The 18,837-nt window shown below is 39.5% G+C and overlaps 1 protein-coding gene across 3 annotated transcripts in view; it reads right to left on the bottom strand.

The window, feature by feature from the left end:
• The window catches only part of LOC310845360 (heparan-alpha-glucosaminide N-acetyltransferase-like), a 168,492-nt gene that overhangs the window by 64,606 nt on the left and 85,049 nt on the right, over window positions 1-18,837 (bottom strand). For all 3 annotated transcript variants that reach the window (XM_083740437.1, XM_083740435.1, XM_083740436.1), the window contains one exon: window positions 57-133. In XM_083740437.1, the coding sequence (XP_083596563.1) occupies window positions 57-133 (77 nt within the window). The remainder of the gene's footprint in view (window positions 1-56; window positions 134-18,837) is intronic.

Below are 18,837 nucleotides of genomic sequence, written 5' to 3'. Positions count from 1 at the left end.
TGATTTGTATAAAGTGCTTAGGGATGCAGCAAATGCAATGGGAAGTTGTCCCCTACCATTCCACGCAGCATGCTCAAAGAACCAGTAGCCCCCGCCTCCACAGTTCAGAAAAACCATGATGGTGAGAGAAAATCTGAAAGGGGAAAAGGGTTAATGGGTTAGGAAACCAGGTAAAAAATTGCTGGGGCAGTGACACTGTCGTACCTAAAGGTTAGAAATAAGACTAAAAATCAGATTGACTAAGCAACTTAGAATGATAACATTCTTCTCTGCGAATGGGTAAGTTTGTGTTAAATAATTTGAACATAAGCTTACATTACATTAAAGAAAGACTCTTAGCATGCATTAAAAGAAAACAACAACAGGTAATCTATATATATTTTTACCATGGCAAGACAAAGGAATCTTAGCATGCTAATTTTCTATCTGCAGAAAGGATTGCTTCTCCTACCCATATCTCTGTTGGAAGCACATTCATATGTCCAACCCTAAAAATGCAGTCTGAAATGGTAAAGCCTGGAAAAGATTTTGCCATTTGACAGGAGGTTGCCACCTTACTGAAGCTAAGCAGGTCTGTACTGTAGGTCTGGTCAGTGCTTCAATGGGTGAGTGCCTGGGAACTACATGTATGTTGCCTGAGGTTCGCTGGGATATAAACCCACTGCATATGTAGATTGCCTTAGAAATATGTGTATACCTCACTACACAACTGCAACTAAGCAATGGACCATTTGCCCACCTTAAAATTCTATTTAAACCAAGCGAATCAGGAAGAATACTCAACAAACAGGATACCTGGAGCAGCTCTTCAAAATACTTCTGTACACACCTTAACCACAAGTTGCTGAGACTAAAATGTCAGGGCAGAATCAGTAGCTTTATCAGACCAGGTAGAATGCAACTGACCCCAGATCCCTGCTGAATTGTAGTATCACCCTTTGGCCATGCACAGTGGAGGTACATAATGAGGCCGGTAGCTCCCTCTTCCAGAAAACTACCATGTAGCGGTTAGGAGCCATATGTTTGGGTCTTGTTGGGTCTTCCGGGGCCGAGTCTGCTTGTGCCTTCCAGGCTTTCTAGAGAGTCACCTATGCTTCATTCAAGTTTGTGAAATTGCACGTCCATTATTACTCTCATGAAGGTGCTGCACTAGGTTGCATGGCCAGCTTCAGGTTCTTGAACCTTCAAAAAGACACAGATCATACAGCAACCAAGGGCTGTTGTAACAAAATATTCGTATAAACAAAACATTCAGGTCATAATGAGCAGCAGCTTCCTCTGGTCCTAGATAAGGAGAGTTACGGAAATTGATAATTTGGCTCATTTTGTTTTGTAGGGAACCATCAGCAGCTGCTGTTTTAGCTTAACCATACAAAAATATATTGCTTTTGGCATCATTTTTTTTTTAAGGAGACAGAGGAGATTAATTAGTTTCAGTTTAATGAATACTTTTCATGCTTGCCCTTGGGATGACAATGCACTTAGGTGCTAATAGAGAGAGCATTTTATGAAGAAGAAGAAGAAGAAGAAGAAGAAGAAGAAGAAGAGGAGGAGGAGGAGGAGGAGGAGGAGGAAGAAGAAGGAGAAGAAGAAGGTAGAGAGGGACACTGTTTTTGGTGTTGGTTTTGAACAATGGGAAAAATACTATTCAAACAGCTGGTTATTAAATATTCCACATTTTTCTCAATTTGAAATTGTAACCGAAAATATGACAGTGCATCATTTCAACTGTGCAAGTTGCTGATGCTCTTTCTAGTCTTCCCATGTGCCGCCACCCCCAGCACTGTGCAGGTGTTATGGTGGTTCAGGAGCACAACCATTATGCATTTTCTTTTACTTAACAGCTCTTGCAGGAAATGGAAGGTTATATTACAGATCAATGAGTGGGAAAACGGAATATGACAACCTGAGGTCAGAAGCAGAAGGGTAGATGGCATTAATTAATTCTTGCACTTGCTAGAAAAGCTATGAGAGATGCCTCATGCAGCCACCACAGCTGATTCCTGAAGGCTAGGCTATTCCATCCATTTCTATACTCTTATTTTTCTGCCTAATATGCAACATTTTGCAAAACAGAGCATCTCTTAAATTACTTCTTTAGTTATCTGAAAATATGCCAGACCATGTTTTTACAGAAATATCCAGCAAATCAGTTTTTAGTGTTAGATACATTTGGAATTTTATTCTTATTTTTGCCTAACAAAGGAGACCCAATATGGCAGTTTATTAATCATATGTGAATTTTAAAAGAAATATCTGCATCAACACATGCCTTTATGCATATTTGTATTTGTTGTTAAAAAGAACTCTGCCACATTGCCCTCAGGGCAGCCTGCACTATCAGAAGTATACTATAATAATAAAACCTCCTTTAATAAAATGAAGAACAATAACAGCTTAAATCATCAACTTCAGCCATCCTCTTAAATTTTCAATACAGGTGTAGCTGTATTTAAAGAGAAGAGGAAATGCTTAATACCTAGCAATGAATTTGGACATCTACACAAAACTGTTTTCCCATTGGTAAGATTTCATGTGAAAACATTGCTGCTTCATATTGTTAAAAGAAAGTAACCCTGCAAGACTTCTTGTAAAGTTTAAATTTGTCCAACACTTCATAACAGTTTGTTCTGTCCCATTTGCAATGGGTCTATAAATCTTATTATTAAAATATTATTCAAAGTCTTTACTAAAACCTAGTGGGAGGCAAAATAAAGGAAAGTGGTAGTCATACTAGATATTTATTTCTCAGTAATACATTCATTTTGTATTCAATAGTACATATATATACAGTAAGACATATGGTAATACATATATCTTTCAGTTATACAGAGATCTTATAGATCTCATGTGTACATCTGTTACTAGGTTCATTTTATCCATTTCTTTTTTTCCTTTTGGATGGCAGGCCAACTATGGAGTGAAGTAGCCATCCAATTAAAATTCAGGAACCGTTTTTCTGATTGTCTGGTCCCATTTAACCTTGAAACCCTTAAGCAACAAATACTGAGAACTGGAATTAAGCCAAAACCTGGTCTTCTCGTAAGCAGCTGCTTCTTATAGCATGTTCATTTTCCAGACTATTCTGAGTTTCTTTGGGTGTTTTGCAGGCAGTATTGGGTTCTTTGTGGTATTTTACCTACCCTTTGTGTAGGGGGTGGCTTGTAAGTTGTGGCAATATGGGATGGCTGTCATTTAACCCAGTAAGAAAAGTCCTGGAGCAACATGTGTGCGTTAGCTCCATGAAACAGCATCAGCAGCTGCCATGATGCAGATAGCAGAATGCACCACTGACTCAAGCTTGTTTAAACTTTCCCATGAAATCTTCATAGGACAGATTAATATAAATTAAATTTGGTGCATCTTTTTTTTGAAAACTGAAAATGTCAAGGATACCAGCAAGAAGAAATTAAGATGAGCATTCATTCAAGTTGTTGCAGAAGCATTTAGTATTATTTATATTGCACCTTCAGTGTATATATGGTGTTGTACTGAGCAACATAAACTAAAGACAGGTCCCTGTCTTTAGGCACTTACCATTTTAAGTGGTATATTTCACTTCCACAGATTCTTGAGTACAATGTTCCTCAAACTGTGGTCCACAGAACAGTTGGGATTTGCACCCGATTTATTTCTTCTGACAATGAAGATCAAGTTGGTTTTGACCGGGGCTGGGGTTATTCAACAGAATAACACAGTGCTTCTGCAATCTACTATCTATTCCCTAAAAATGAATCAGTTAAAGGAACCTGCCTTAGTAGCCTAGGGACCATGATAACATAGCCCTGGTTTTGATAATGGTGCTGGCAGTGAAGAAAATTAATTTATTAAGTGGTCCATCATTACTTACAGTAGTCCACGGGTGTGGGGCCAGTTAAGAACCATTGTTACCCATTCATCTGCTTGCCTCCTACATTTGTCCTCTTTCCTCTGTTATAGTGGTACCTCGGGTTAAGTACTTAATTCGTTCCGGAGGTCCATGCTTAACCTGAAACTGTTCTTAACCTGAAGCACCACTTTAGCTAATGGGGCCTCCCACTGTCGCCGCGCCACTGAAGCACAATTTCTGTTCTCATGCTGAAGCAAAGTTCTTAACCAAAGGTACTATTTCTGGGTTAGCGGAGTCTGTAACCTGAAGCGTATGTAACCCGAGATACCACTGTATATCCTACCTAACCCACTTCCTCATAAAAAAGCTATTCTGTTTTTAGCCTTTTGACAGGCCATGGGCCTGCTACTGCTGATCTCATTTACCACAGTGGCTGGGACGTGGCTACTGTCCATTTACTCCAATAGCAAAGCGTACAACTGTTAAGAAGAGCCCAGCTGCATCAAAGACGCATCTAGTCAAATGCTTCAAACTGACCACGTGTGCAGTATTCCTTTCTAGCTCATGATCAGCAGCAATTGGTATTCGGAAGCACATTGCCTCTGATAATAGAAGCATTACATAGCAATCATGACTAGCAACCATTGGCAGCCTGATCTGCCATGAAGCTGTCTGACTCCCCTCTAAATCTGTCCACATTAGCAGCCATCACTGTCCACTGGGTGAAAAAGAACTTCTGTCTGCCCTGAATCCAACACCATTCAGCCTCAGTGGATGACCCCAAGTGTTAGCATTATGAGAGAGGGAGAAAAAAATCTCTCCCCAACTACTGTCTCTACATTGTGCTTTATTTTATACATCACTGTTTAGGGAAGCTTTTAATATTTGATGAATTATTGTATTTTAATATTTTGTTGGAAGCCGCCCAGAATGGCTGGGGAAACCCAGCCAGTATCATCATCATCATCATCATCATCATCATCTTCTCCCTCTCGTTCATTTGCCCCTAAACTAAAATGTAGCCTTTCCCTATAAGGGAGTTGTTCCAGCCCCATGATCATTTTCTTAAGCATTTCTTAACCATTTTCTTAACTATTTTCAGCTCTCTAATACCCTTTTTGAGGGGCAGCAACCAGCACTGTACACTGTGCTCCAAGAGCAATGCTACCATATATATTTTTAATGGCTTTATGATATGATTCTTACATGATTTAAAGCAAGAAACCATACTAGCAACAACCCAACACACCAAACATATTGCCTACCAATGGCAAACATAGAAAACCATTCATTTCCTCTTTTATTCATTTGTACTGACCGTATCTGTGGGTGCTTTGACACACTTTGTAATATTACTTTTCCTACATTCTAATTTTTCACATTGTTTCCCCCCTCTCTCTCTCTTGTGGATTTTGCTTCAGCTTGCTCTGCAAACAAATTAGCACTTTTGTCTCATTTTCTAAGCCATTACATGCTTTTTATTATTCTTATTATAAAGGACTATTTTTGTGCTAGCCTGCTATCTCATATGATCCACTGCTATCAGCTGTATTTCTAGGGAGCGTGTCTTTGCTAGCCCAGAAAACATAAGAATATTTGTACCACTTATCTTTCCACGCTAATGCTCAGGTACAAGAAGTGATTTATTAACCATTCGGATACAAGTATTTCTCAGGCTAGGTAACAGAAAGAAGAGACACTGATATTTTCCTTATCTGGATCCTGAAGGAAGCAGCAATATATAGTGAGGGAAAAGTCTGCAGCAAAACTTCAAAGCTACTAGCCAGCACCAGCACTCATAAATGAGCATTGCAAAATAAGGCTTCCATCAAAAAGATAGCCCTAGTCATCATTAATAGATCTGTTCACACGTCACACTGGACTCAGGTACAAATATTGTTCCACAAATAAACAAGTGCTTGGTCAGTAATCCTAGGATCCCCAAATGAAGCACACAAACATGTCCTGGTACTGCTATCAAGTGACAAACACAGCTAGTTTCATGTTGGGGTGAAAATGGGTAGGAAGAAACACTTTTCCTTAAGCGTTATTTAAGAGTAGTCAACATTTCAGATTTTGGCATGACTGGGACTGGATCCTTAGATCTCTGAACAGACCAAAAACATTTTTTTGAGATCTTCTTTCTCTTTTTACCGTTATATCTTTTCAAGAAATCCAACACAGCTTCATTGATTTCAGGTCAGTTAAATATCTTGAAACATAATGAACAGAGAGTCAAAGAAGGCATGCTTGTCGTGGACCCTGTCTAAAAATTTGATAGAGTTATATGGTATGATCTAATTCTTAACTCTTTTGTGGGTCAATATGAATCCATGTGAAAATGCCATTAGAGACATTATTTTTAATCCCAGGAGAATGTGTTGCAATTTTCAGATTATATTGCAGGTTATTAAGCATTGCATTGGTGTGTTAAATGAACCTGTGTTTTTATAGGAACTTTTCATGGAGTATTTATAAGCTTGAGATACAGGATCAACAATTTGAGGGGAAAATGCAAGTTTGGGAGTTAAAATATGTAGTGTTGAGGGAATACAATTTGCTCATATAGCATTTCAGTCCATTAATTTCATCATTATACCATAACACTTCAAAAATTCTTCAGCTCCTCTACTCATTCACACCCTGTGTCTCTTTAACATAGATTTTTCCAATTATATCCATTAGTTGTCCTAGCAACAGAGGCAGAGGTTAAGTCATTTTCGAAAAGCGGTACATCCCAAATAATGGTATTATAGCAAATTCTTGCTGGTTTTTTGCCACCTTCCTTTCCAGTCTGGTAGCAGCAGAGAAAGTAAACAGAGGTGGTCAAATTTACAATATTTAAATCAGTCCCCTCCTCAGAGATGCACACAGTAGCTTAATTGTTGCAGGTCACTTCTGATAGAAAAGGGAAAGATTAAATTTTAATAGTGATATAGTTCAATGCACAGTGAACTAAGAGTTCTCCAATGAGGAGAGAAAACAATTGGGTAATTTCACAATAAGGTCATAAGCAATTCAGTTGTCTCCTAATTATTCACTTTATTCTAATGTCAAGGTATCAGTTAATGCCATGTGCCAATTAATACATTTTCAAGGTAGCCTCCGACAAAGAGGATTTTAATTGCTACCAAGACCCAGTTTCAACTTGGAATCTCAGCTTAAAATTGTTTCAGAACTACTGATGTGTTTTCTGTGAAAGTATGTAAGAGCCTATGCTTCCAAATGACAAATATTTCACACCATTTTCAGAAAGGATCAGTTGGATTTAATTTTCACCAATTAGCAAGTTGAAGGCAGAAAATGATAATGCTTGCTGTTCTCGCCTCCTTTGCTCCATCAGCGTAACTTCTGACACCAGAGGTACCCAATGTGGTGCAGTCAGTGATTGCTGTACCTCAGATAACCATCATGGATTGACTCCTGTTCTGTCTCCAGCCCATCTGACTGGAAGAAGACAGAAGAGGGACCAAGGGCAGGAAATCTAAGTTGATTCCCATTCCCGATTTCTTTCACAGAAGAGTAGGAAGTCACACATTTTATCTGTATCAGGGATAGAGATATCATGGGATGGCTCTGAGTGTAGGGCTATTACTGTGTTGATGATATTTTACAACATGACAAACTTTAAAATATAAAGAAAACATCCGCTAAAGAAAAGCTTTCATGCCTCAGCTAACTGCAAACGATAATCACTGGAATATTTAATGTACGCGAAAGTGTCAAAGTATGTCCATTTCGTAAGTTACCGTACATATGACAAGCGATGGGGTGGGGAATTAAGAGGAACTACAAAGTTTTCTGAGTCTCAAAGCAAAACATCAACAGTATTTGCAAGCCATTTGGATATCTGAAATTTAAAAAGGGATATAATTAGGGGAATACCATACAATCTGTTCCCAGAAGTAGTGTGTTTATCTGTTAAATATAATGCTACTTCTGATCCTGATTATTTGCTTGACTGAATCACTTGCATTTTAGATTCTATCAGCATTCAACTCAATATACAATTGCCTCGTTTTATAATGGATCGAATCTGCTCATGTCTTTTTAAACTTATGGAAGAGATTATTTTTAAATTGTGTATTAGCTATGCACATAGGGTGAGCTGGATCATCCCTGTTTCCTCTTCACCCCCAAGAAGTTGTCTCAATTCCATGACATTGTCTAAACTATCATAACATTTTAAACTTCTTAATGCTAAAATTTCCATTACAGCTCCATTTATACTCTTTCAAAAGGCTTGCAAGTCTCGTTGAGAATACGGAATCAGCAGCTTCTGGCTTCTGAACCGCTTGCTGCAGGAGACTGCTGGAAGCACTGAGGGAACACTAAGGAAATACAGTCCTCTCCCTCAGACTAATGTTGCTGTTGCTGCCTCACCAAGCTCACAGTAGCCACAGGAGAACAGTGTCCCTCAAACCTTTACTGGAAGTGTACTACTACCAAACATCAGGCATGTGAAACACAATATATTAGTGTCCAAAGAGAACAAAGGTTTCTCTTCACCTGGGCAAGTGGCAACAATGGCAAATCTCAACAACAAACTCACCAACAATGCAATCAAATGGATATGGATAATATCTGAGAAGTCATCTCTCCCCCTGCATCCCTCCTGGTCGCTGAGTTCTGTGGATGAAGATTTGTTGATGGTGCCATATGTTCCTCTGGGAAAGCACTGTGGCACCAGTTCTCTGCAAGCCCAACATGGGTGTTGTTGTTTTTTTGGTTGAAGACTGTTATTTGCTCCCAAGCCCTTCCAAATCAGTCTATTTTATTTCTGCAGTTTTAAATTCTTGTTGGTTCTCAGAATGTAGAACAGTTTCCACTGTATGAAATAAATGGGTACTGTCAGGGAACTGACATCGGAGCCAGAGGTGGAGGCAAGGCTCCCAAGCGATGCTGGAGAAGGGCCCAGCAGGGAGAGAGGGAGCTCATCGGCTGGGGAAGGAAATCAGCGTAACACCAGGGATAAAGGGGGACAGATGGGGGAATCGGCGAGGGGGCTCCAGGACTCCTCGCCGGAGACCAGCGGGGAGAGCACGGGTCCTCCGCTACCCACACCCACCCTGCGCAGAAGACTTCCGCGCAGGGAAAGTAGGCGTAGACTTGGCGTCAAAGATCTTCTTTGCTGGAAGAAGTTCAAGAAATGCCCACTGACAGATTCTGCTAGCGACTGAAACAGCCACGAAGTGAAGGGCTATCCAGCCAGGAAAATGTTTAACCAGGCAACCTAGCCAGGAGTGGCAGCAACTTATGCACGAGCAACCCCATATAACCATTATAGGTACTCAGAAGTAAGTCCCATTTAATTCAATAAGACATACCCCCAATAAAGCAAGTATAAGTTTGTAGTTTAAATAGCTTTAGAAGAGAAGAAGAAGAGTTTGGATTTGATATCCCGCCTTTCACTCCCTTTAAGAAGTCTCAAAGCGGCTAACATTCTCCTTTCCCTTCCTCCCCCACAACAAACACTCTGTGAGGTGAGTGGGGCTGAGAGACTTCAAGGAAGTGTGGCTGGCCCAAGGTCACCCAGCAGCTGCATGTGGAGGAGCGGAGACGCGAACCCGGTTACCCAGGATTACGAGACTACCGCTCTTAACCACTACACCACACTGGTAGGCAAGCCATTCTCTCTGTCTATCTCTCTCACACACCTGCAAACACAAAATAACCCCTAATGTAGTGATAATTGTACCAGCCTTAATTACATCATAGTTGTAGGGATCGTGTATGTGAAGCTCTTTGAGTACTTAACAAATAATGCTATCTATTAAGAAAGACAGGGCCATCATATTTGAAACCACTAAAAAGTTCATAATGCATTCTGTCTACCATTTTGCTTAGTTATTCCTGTTTGACTGTACTGTGTTGAGTATTTTAAACCCCGTTTATTTAACCCAATAAAAACAAAACTGACAAGAGATGAAGTTGTACAGTCCTTTTGATTAGGCACAACTTGAATTACATCTTGACACCTAGTGTGCTTGTATTGCTTGGAATATATAATATTGCAGTATTCTTGAACCACCACCCAGACACATGTGCTCTGATCAAAGAGCCGGTGTTTTACTGGCTCATAATTCACCAGAGAACATGATTTTAAAGAAGCACAAATGAAAAAGCCAATGAAATTGGCCCCATCGAAGCTCCTAATGAGAAAAACAATATGCTGCTATGAGATGAGACACAACAAACTATCAGTGCTATAAAAGGCAGGAAGGTGATGCCCTATGTACCAAAATTTACTAACATTTCAGTAGCAGAAGGATTAATAGCTCCCTGGGGAATTTTATATCATCAATGAGTCAAAGTAACAACAAAAGGCATAGTGGAGTGAATAATGCCTACTTCTTTGAATCAAGAGCACTTCTAATGGACTGTAGGCATTTCCCCAAGACAAATGGGGTGTTCTAAAATTGAACTTCATCTTACACAAGCCCTGTTAAATCAGTCCAATGGCACAACCTCAGGTGCTAAATAAGTCAGCCAGCCATACCTCCCAGTATAGCACTAGTACAGTGGCATATGGCAATGTGACCACACCAGCAAAACCTGGCATATGTAATATACACAGATTTACAAAACAGCAGAGTAAAGGGCAGGGGTAGAGCCTTAAAGAAGAAAACACAGGGCATAAGGCAGTGAAAGTTATGCAAAAAAAAAATGAATTCATTTTTGAGCATAACTTTTGAGCATGCTCACAATTTAGTTAGTTATCCAGCCAGTTATTTCAGACCTCAGACAAAGAAGATGACTTTTGTCCCATCAGCATTTCAGATTTGCCATGAAGCTAGTAAATATACTTGGTTTTCAAATTGAAATTTATCCCCAGTTTGACAAAAGGTAAGCTTGTGCAGGAAAGGATGTTTTTGATTATCTTCTATCCTGCACAAAACACTATCTTTGTTCTCCAAAAGGCAGGCACCCACCCCCTCTGTTTTCATTGTATGCCTGCTGCTCATTTCATGCAATTGCTCCTTTGGGAGGATAGGCCTGTTAATTGAAATGGGCCCCCCATGCTACAGTCAGCAGCTGGGTCTGATTGCTCTGTTCCAATAAATAACATGGCCATATTAATTCAGACAGAACAATTAACACCAGGCCAGACACTTTTGACTGCATATAGAAATTCCACGCTGAAATACTGGCTGTCATTGAAGATGAAATAAATTCAGCTAGAGCGTGATCCCTTCAAAATAATAACCTGTCCTTATTTCATACTGTCCTTTAACTCATTCACATAGGTGTCTTTTGCTGCAAATAGGCTTCATCACAATCTAAGTTGCAGCCATATCCGCTGATCATGTTGTGATTAAGAAATAATAAATTACATAATAAATTATCCACTCTTGTTCAACCATCAAACTCACAAAACCAAAAACACAAACCAAAAGCGCCTGAACTATTCATCCGCATAGACTGGGAGCTTTTGATTTGTGTTTAACTCCAATGAGTAAGTCTTAAAAGCATTTTTAATAATTAACTCTTTGGAATACAAAGTTATATCTCATTGACTTCTTATCAAGTAAAACATAGGCCAAGAAACTTTTGTTACACTAGGAAAAGAGAAGGAAGAAGTCCATGAAAAGGGAGGTCTGAAGAATGCAATGGAACCTAGAAAAGGAGGGTTGGAAGAAAAAGTGGCGCAGATGAATGACAGAAAGGAGAAAATGCCAGAAGTCAGACTCTGATAGGGGGAGGAAAACTGGCAAAGAGAATGGTTGGAGAGGAGAGGTTCTCACACACAGCTAGAAGCTGCAGTGATGAGGAAGGCTGGAGTTCACATATTGATCTGAAACAACCAGCCAAATCTTCAGCTTCAGACCATTATGAATGATCAGCTCTATAATCACCATCTCATTACATCTCTGTTGCAGCACGATTACTTAAAATAGTCTACGTCTGGAGCCTTTCCTTGATTGGTCCTTGCTCTCTCCTTGCAGAATTATTAACCTTTTGATTGGCACACAGTGTTTCTAGAGCACAATTACGTAAGACCTAGGAACAGCGATTGCTTGGAAGGCATGTGATAGGAATACCAAATGATAACCAACTATAAATAGAATTTGGTTATCTTAAATAGAATTTTGGGGGAGTTCTCTCTTAAATGACATAATGTATAGTTTTTGTACCAAGAATTTATATCTTCGGGCAGAGTAAAGAAGAGAGGGGTGGTGATATATGCAAAAGAGAGCCTGTCACCTAAATTTTTATTTAAGGATGAACATGGAAGAATCCTAGCAATTGAGATTCAACACCAAGGAGAGAAGATTTTGATATTAGGAATTTATGCACCAAACGACGGGAAATTGGAATTCTACAAGAAGTTGCATGAGATCATGCTGGATTATCTGGACTACAACAACATCATCATGATGGGAGACATGAATGGGGTCGTATCAACTAACATGGATAAGTCACAAAGTCAAAATGTTACAAAAGACGGCAGACTACCAAAGACTTTCTTTGAAATGACCGACAATATGGATTGGATTGACATTTGGAGAACCAAGAACCCCCTGGGAAGAGAAGGAACATTCTTCTCTGAAGCCCAGCTGACTTGGACAAGAATCGACCAAATATGGATATCTAGAAGTCTGGCACCCAAGGTTAGAAAGGTGGAAATCTGCCCAAAGACCTGCTCCGACCATAACGCACTGAAGATGGACATGACACTACTACCAACCGGTTCCTTCAGATGGAAGATGAATGACAATTTGTTTAGAGATCAGGAGATTATTAAGAAGGCCCAAAAAGCTATGAAGGAATATTTTGAGATAAATATGAACACTACGGTGGAAAAAAGAATTATCTGGGACGCAAGTAAAGCAGTGATGAGGGGGTTCTTGATACAACAGAATGCAGTAAAGAAAAGAATACAAAATGAGAGGAAAGATAAGATTTTGGAGAAAATTAAAGAATTAGAGAAGAAATTAAGATCAAATCCGAAGTCACAACCGATTCTGAGAGAAATCAAACTTCACTAAGCACAATATTCTAAACTGATAAATCAGGAAATAGAGTGGAAGATTAAATTAACGAAACAAAAAACTTTCAAATCGGCAAACAAATGTGGGAAACTGCTAGCTTGGCAGTTGAAGAGGAGACAAAAATTAAACACAGTTACAAATTTAGAGATTGAAGGAAGAAATATTCAGAACCCCGCGGAGATCAGAAAGTGTTTCCAGAGATATTTAAAAAAATTATATACCCAAGGGCCGCAAGATGAGGTTGAGATTAAACAATTTTTAGAAAAAAATGGACTTACAAAATTGTCACAAGAAAACATATCAATCCTGAATAACAAAATAACACGACAAGAGATTGAACAAGCCATTCAGAACTTGCAATTGGGCAAATCTCCAGGGCCAGACGGCTTGACCGCCAAGTATTATAAGACATTAAAAGACTATTTGATTCAACCAATGACGGAGGTCAGCAACGAAATCATGGAGGGGAAGAGGGCGCCGGAATCGTGGAAGGAAGCTTTCATCACATTGATACCAAAATCGGAAATTGAGAAGACACAACTCAAGAACTATCGTCCCATCTCCCTTTTAAATGTGGATTACAAAATATTTGCGGATGTATTGGCAAGCAGACTTAAAAGAGTTTTAAATGAAGTAATTCACAAAGACCAGGCAGGCTTTCTCCCAGGCAGACATATGTTTGCTAACACAAGGAACATTATCGACATTTTGGAACTTTTGCAAACAAACATAAATACAAAAGCAGTGTTAATTTTTATAGATGTGGAGAAGGCCTTTGATAATATCTCTTGGAAATTTATGAAGGGAAACTTAAAAGAAATGGGAGTGGGACGGGGTTTTGAGAATGGGATTGATGCAATATATTCAGAACAAAAGGCTAAATTGATAGTTAACAATGTGGTTACAGAAGAGTTTAAAATTGAAAAAGGAACACAACAAGGCTGCCCGATTTCCCCTCTGCTATTTATATCGGTTCTGGAGGTGCTCTTGAATATGATCAGAGGGGACCGGTTGGTGGAAGGGATTCAGGTCGGAGCGAAACAATATAAACTTAAAGCTTTTGCAGATGATCTAGTTTTGACTCTGCAGGAGCCAGAATCTAGTACAAAAAGAGTATTGCAATTGATACAAGACTTTGGTCGGGTAGCGGGATTTAAATTAAATAAACAGAAAACCAAGGTGTTGGGGGAAAATATGACAGATACAGAGTCAGAACGGTTTCAGAGAGAAACAGAACTAATTGTGGTCAAAAAAGTAAAGTACCTAGGGGTAAACATTACAGCAAAAAATCTGAGTTTATTTAAGGATAACTATGAAAAATGTTGGTCTGAAATTAAGAGAGATTTGGACAGTTGGACAAAATTGAAGCTTTCTTTGCTAGGCCGAATTGCTGCTATTAAGATGAATGTATTGCCAAAAATGTTGTTTTTGTTTCAAACACTACAGATTGTGGACAAAACGGAGTGCTTCCGGAAGTGGCAGAGAGACATCTCTAAATTTGTCTGGCAGGGCAAAAAGCCCAGAATTAAGTATAAGATATTAACTGATGCGAAAGAAAGAGGGGGCTTTGCCCTGCCAGACCTAAAGTTGTACTATGAAGCCGCAGCTTTCTGCTGGCTAAAAGACTGGCTACTTCTCGAAGACACTGATGTATTGGACTTGGAAGGTTTTAATAATGCTTTTGGTTGGCATGCATACCTATGGTATGATAAGGTTAAGAGCAACAAGGCCTTTAAGAACCATATTGTCAGGAAAGCAGTATTTAATGTCTGGATAAAATACAAAGACTTATTGGAAAATAAAACTCCGAGGTGGCTTTCACCTCTGGAAGCTAAGGCCCGAAAAAGACCCAATATGGAGGCCAAATGGCCAAAATATTGGGAAATATTAGAAAAAGATGGAGACAATTGGAAATTGCAGAGTTTGGAGAAAATGAAGGATAAAGTGCGAGACTGGTTACACTACGCTCAGATTAAAGAAGTCTTTAAAAATGATAAAAAGTTAGGGTTCCAGGTGGAGAAATCGAAGTTGGAAACAGAATTGTTAGAACCAAAGACTAAGGTATTATCAAGAATGTATAACCTGCTGTTAAAATGGAATACACAAGACGAAATGGTTAAATCGGCTATGATAAAGTGGGCTCAGGACATTGGGCATAACATTATGTTTGAGGACTGGGAAAGGTTGTGGACCACTGGGCTGAACCTCACTGCATGTAATGCTCTGAAGGAAAATGTAATGAAAATGATATATAGATGGTACATGACCCCAGTTAAACTTGCCAAAATATACCATTTGTCTGATAATAAGTGTTGGAAATGTAAAGAAAATGAAGGAACATTCTTTCACCTCTGGTGGACTTGCCCTAAAGTGAAGGCCTTCTGGGAAATGATATATAATGAGTTGAAAAAGGTATTCAAGTATACCTTTACTAAGAAACCAGAGGCCTTCCTTCTGGGCATTGTCGGCCAGAAGGTGTTAAAGAAGGACCGAACATTCTTTATGTATGCAACAACGGCAGCAAGGATACTCATCGCTAAGAGCTGGAAAACTCAAGATCTACCCACGCTGGAAGAGTGGCAGATGCAGCTGATGGACTATATGAAACTGGCCGAGATGACTGGCAGAATCCGAGACCTGGGAGAAGAGAGGGTTGAAATTTAGACTGGAAGAAATTTAAGATCTATCTACAAAAATATTGTAATTTGGTTGAATGTTAAGAAGGATGCTAGATCACAAATAATTGCCTACCATTGAATTAGATTCGAATTTGACGATAAGTGAGATTAAGGAAAATATAATTTTTTTGGAGAACTGCTAGATTCTATTTAAATGAGTGGATATAAGATTGTAAACAAGATGGTAATTTGCTTAGAAAAACCTTTTTTAACGATGCAAGTGAGAGCGGGAGACGTGAGGGAGTCCAAAGAAGTGATGAAATTATGCTATGATATAAATAATGTTGTTTATTATTAATGCATTTGAATTTGAAAATCTTAATAAATATTTTTTTTAAAAAAAAAAGATCAACTAAACCATAATAAGGGCTTATCTCCAGTAATAAGCAGTGTGGACATGACTTTTAAGAATCTGTGCAGCGGAAAGACTTGGTGCATAGAAGGAATAATCAAAGGGATAACCTGAGAGATCACATGGACTGAGGGAAAGAAAACTGAAGCTTTTAGGGGAGCAGCACCATAATCTTAGGCATCTATATTGTGCTACACTTGCAGCAGTGAAGCCTTTGACAATGATCAGCAGACAAAAGTACAGTACAGAATGTTGCTTGCCAGGAGAACTGCTCCTTGCTCCTGCCAGGGAAAAGCCAAAATGACCAGCAAAAAAATAAAATGAAACCAGACAACAGCAACTCCATCCCACGCTACAGGGCACCTTTCAGGATTCACACACCCTTCAGCTAATGAACACATCCCAAATGCCCAGTTGCCCATAAAATGGCCTGTATATGTAATACAATGTTTGTGGCTGTTTTTGTATGACCTCCAAAACCCTCTTTCTTCCCTCAAACACAAATATTGGGGGGAAACTGACTGGGTTGATTGCTTGTGCAGATGCACAAGTTTGCGTCCATTGAATATATATGCTCTTGACCCTGAGCAGCTGTCACGACTCTGACACAGAGGAGAAGGAACCCAGCCGGGTCAGGACTGGCTGAGATGTGCCAGAGGATTACACCTTCAAGACTCTCCAGGAAAAGGATGAAGTTTCTGTGGGATAGCTTGGACTGATAGAAATAAAAGGCCTCAGTTGAGCTCTAGACCAAGCAAATTATCTGTTTGGAGCTGTCCAGGGTCCTGCAGCTCCTTCCTGAGTGTGCCACCCTCAGACATCCATCCAGATCCTGTGGACTCCCACTTGTGTCTATATCTAGCCTGTCATGCCCACGTCTGCTCAAAATACACCTTGTATTTATTTTAGACCAAGCTTCCGAAACATGAGTGATCCATAAAATTATAATCGGGCAACAGCCTTAGCTCTGCTATTAAAGCTATAATATAGAAATGGGAGATATTAATGATTATATACTTCAGGGATTCAATATAAATTACATGTTTTCCTCTCATTAACAATGAGTGATTCCTATATCAATAAGCTGCAAAGCAGTTGCACAGAAAATTGTCAGACAAAAGGCCTAGCCATTCGGGATAGGAAATTACTACTTCTGCTTCATTTATAGAATTGCTCGTCTCTGTATATATGTCACTAATTGCACAGTGACCCATTTCCTGATTGCTATAAATGATGATTGTACAGGGCATACCACAGGGGCATCATTAAATTAATAGGCCTAGTTATATCACTCCAAATATTTAACCGCTCTCGAGAACTAAAGTTTAACCACAATGAGGTGCCAGTTATAACACCAGACCATTTATGTGCTATGACAACACACAAATGGCTTTTATGGAGACACTTTACCCAATCAACATTTAGATCCAAATCTATACATTATTCAGAATGAGGTGGTAGACTGTGATAGCAGAATCCTAGACTGTACAACTTAAAGATGCAGAAAGCAGAGGAGTTGATATTTTGCTCCCACACATAAAAAGCTCCATGATGAAGTACACTGGCAAATTGGGGAAAATGCTACAGTAAACCTCTCTCTCCCTGTGATGTGGTAGTATTTTTGACATGCAGGGATTTTGTTTCATTCCCCCCCCCCCCCGCAAATGGGGCAAATTCACAGGGAGAGATGCACCCACTGATGTTTACATGTTTCATTATCTGGGGGTGAAATGTGGTGAGCATCCTCTGATTTTGTCAAAGATGTATGAGTTCTTGCTTCAGATGTTACACTGGAAGCACACACACAACCATCAAACCCAATCCTCTGACTAATCTAATACATGCCTGCCTCAAAAAAAAAAAAATTCTTTATAGCTTTTTTCATCTACCAGGACCAGAACTTTACAAAAGGAAAATTGAGTTGCCCAGGCACACCTCTACCTGAAGCTAACCTTGGTAAACTGAAAAGGGTAAGTGGTTAGATTTACATTTAGCTTGGTGAATTCCACATTTTGCTGGCCTGTCTTAGCCATCACAAATCTGAGCAGCAACAGATTTCCAGGGGAGAAGAGATTTCTAAAAGTCTCAGGTTCTGATTTAGGAAGGAGTAGGCTATATTCATTTATGGTCTTGAGTCTTTGACGCTTCACTCCCAGATTAGATCACCAAATTAAAGTGTGTGTGCATATCACAGTTTGGGTAGTAGTCACAGGTCTACTACAGTTGATCTTGTTTGCTTTCCTGTGATTGTCTCTTTTCTCCTGACCCTACCAAAACTTTTTCAAACTTTCTCTAGCTTGCAACAACCAAACCCATGTAAAAAAATACCACAGCCAACAGCACCATCACACTCTTGAGTTGTACTGCAAAGAAAATGCATGCTATAAATGATGGTTTAAAAGAAGTAAATAGAACCCATGAGCCACAGTTTGATGTGTAATCTACTCCGACAGGCAGTAGGCTGGCTTTGCTGGCCTATTAACCCTACCCACAGGCAAAGTGTGCCTCTTTGCCACAGCTAATTTTTCCAGTACTTCCCTGTCACTGGCGAAGTCCATTTCAAAACAGCTGAAAAGGTCAGCTGAACATCCCCTCCACTTTGAATGCACTCAGTTCACATCCTGGCATGAAAATTCACAGTAATTTGATATAGAAATCTTCTAGGCTTTCCTCCCTCCTCTCTTCCTGGCTTATTACAGCTTTTCCCCTTGTTATATTCATGTATGATACTGATTATGGATGTCGGTTTTGCTTCGTTTAGAACTGCAGTTTGTGCAATCCATGTAAGACCAAGCTTAATTCCTATCCAAAATGGCATATGGATTCACTTTAAAATGGTGTCAAGAGAGAATCTTGGGAAAGGTCTGCAGCTCTGTAACAGAGCATATTCTTCACATGCATAAGGTTTTAGTTTCAATCCCCATCACCTCCGGTAAAAGAACTTTGGATAGCAGGCCTGGAAAGACCTATGCTTGAGACCTTGGA

This window comes from Podarcis gaigeae, assembly GCF_964106915.1.
Source record: "Podarcis gaigeae genome assembly, chromosome: 5".
Taxonomy (NCBI): Eukaryota; Metazoa; Chordata; class Lepidosauria; order Squamata; family Lacertidae; genus Podarcis; species Podarcis gaigeae.
Note: the sequence above shows the minus strand (reverse complement) of the source record. Positions and strands in the feature narration are given on the sequence as shown.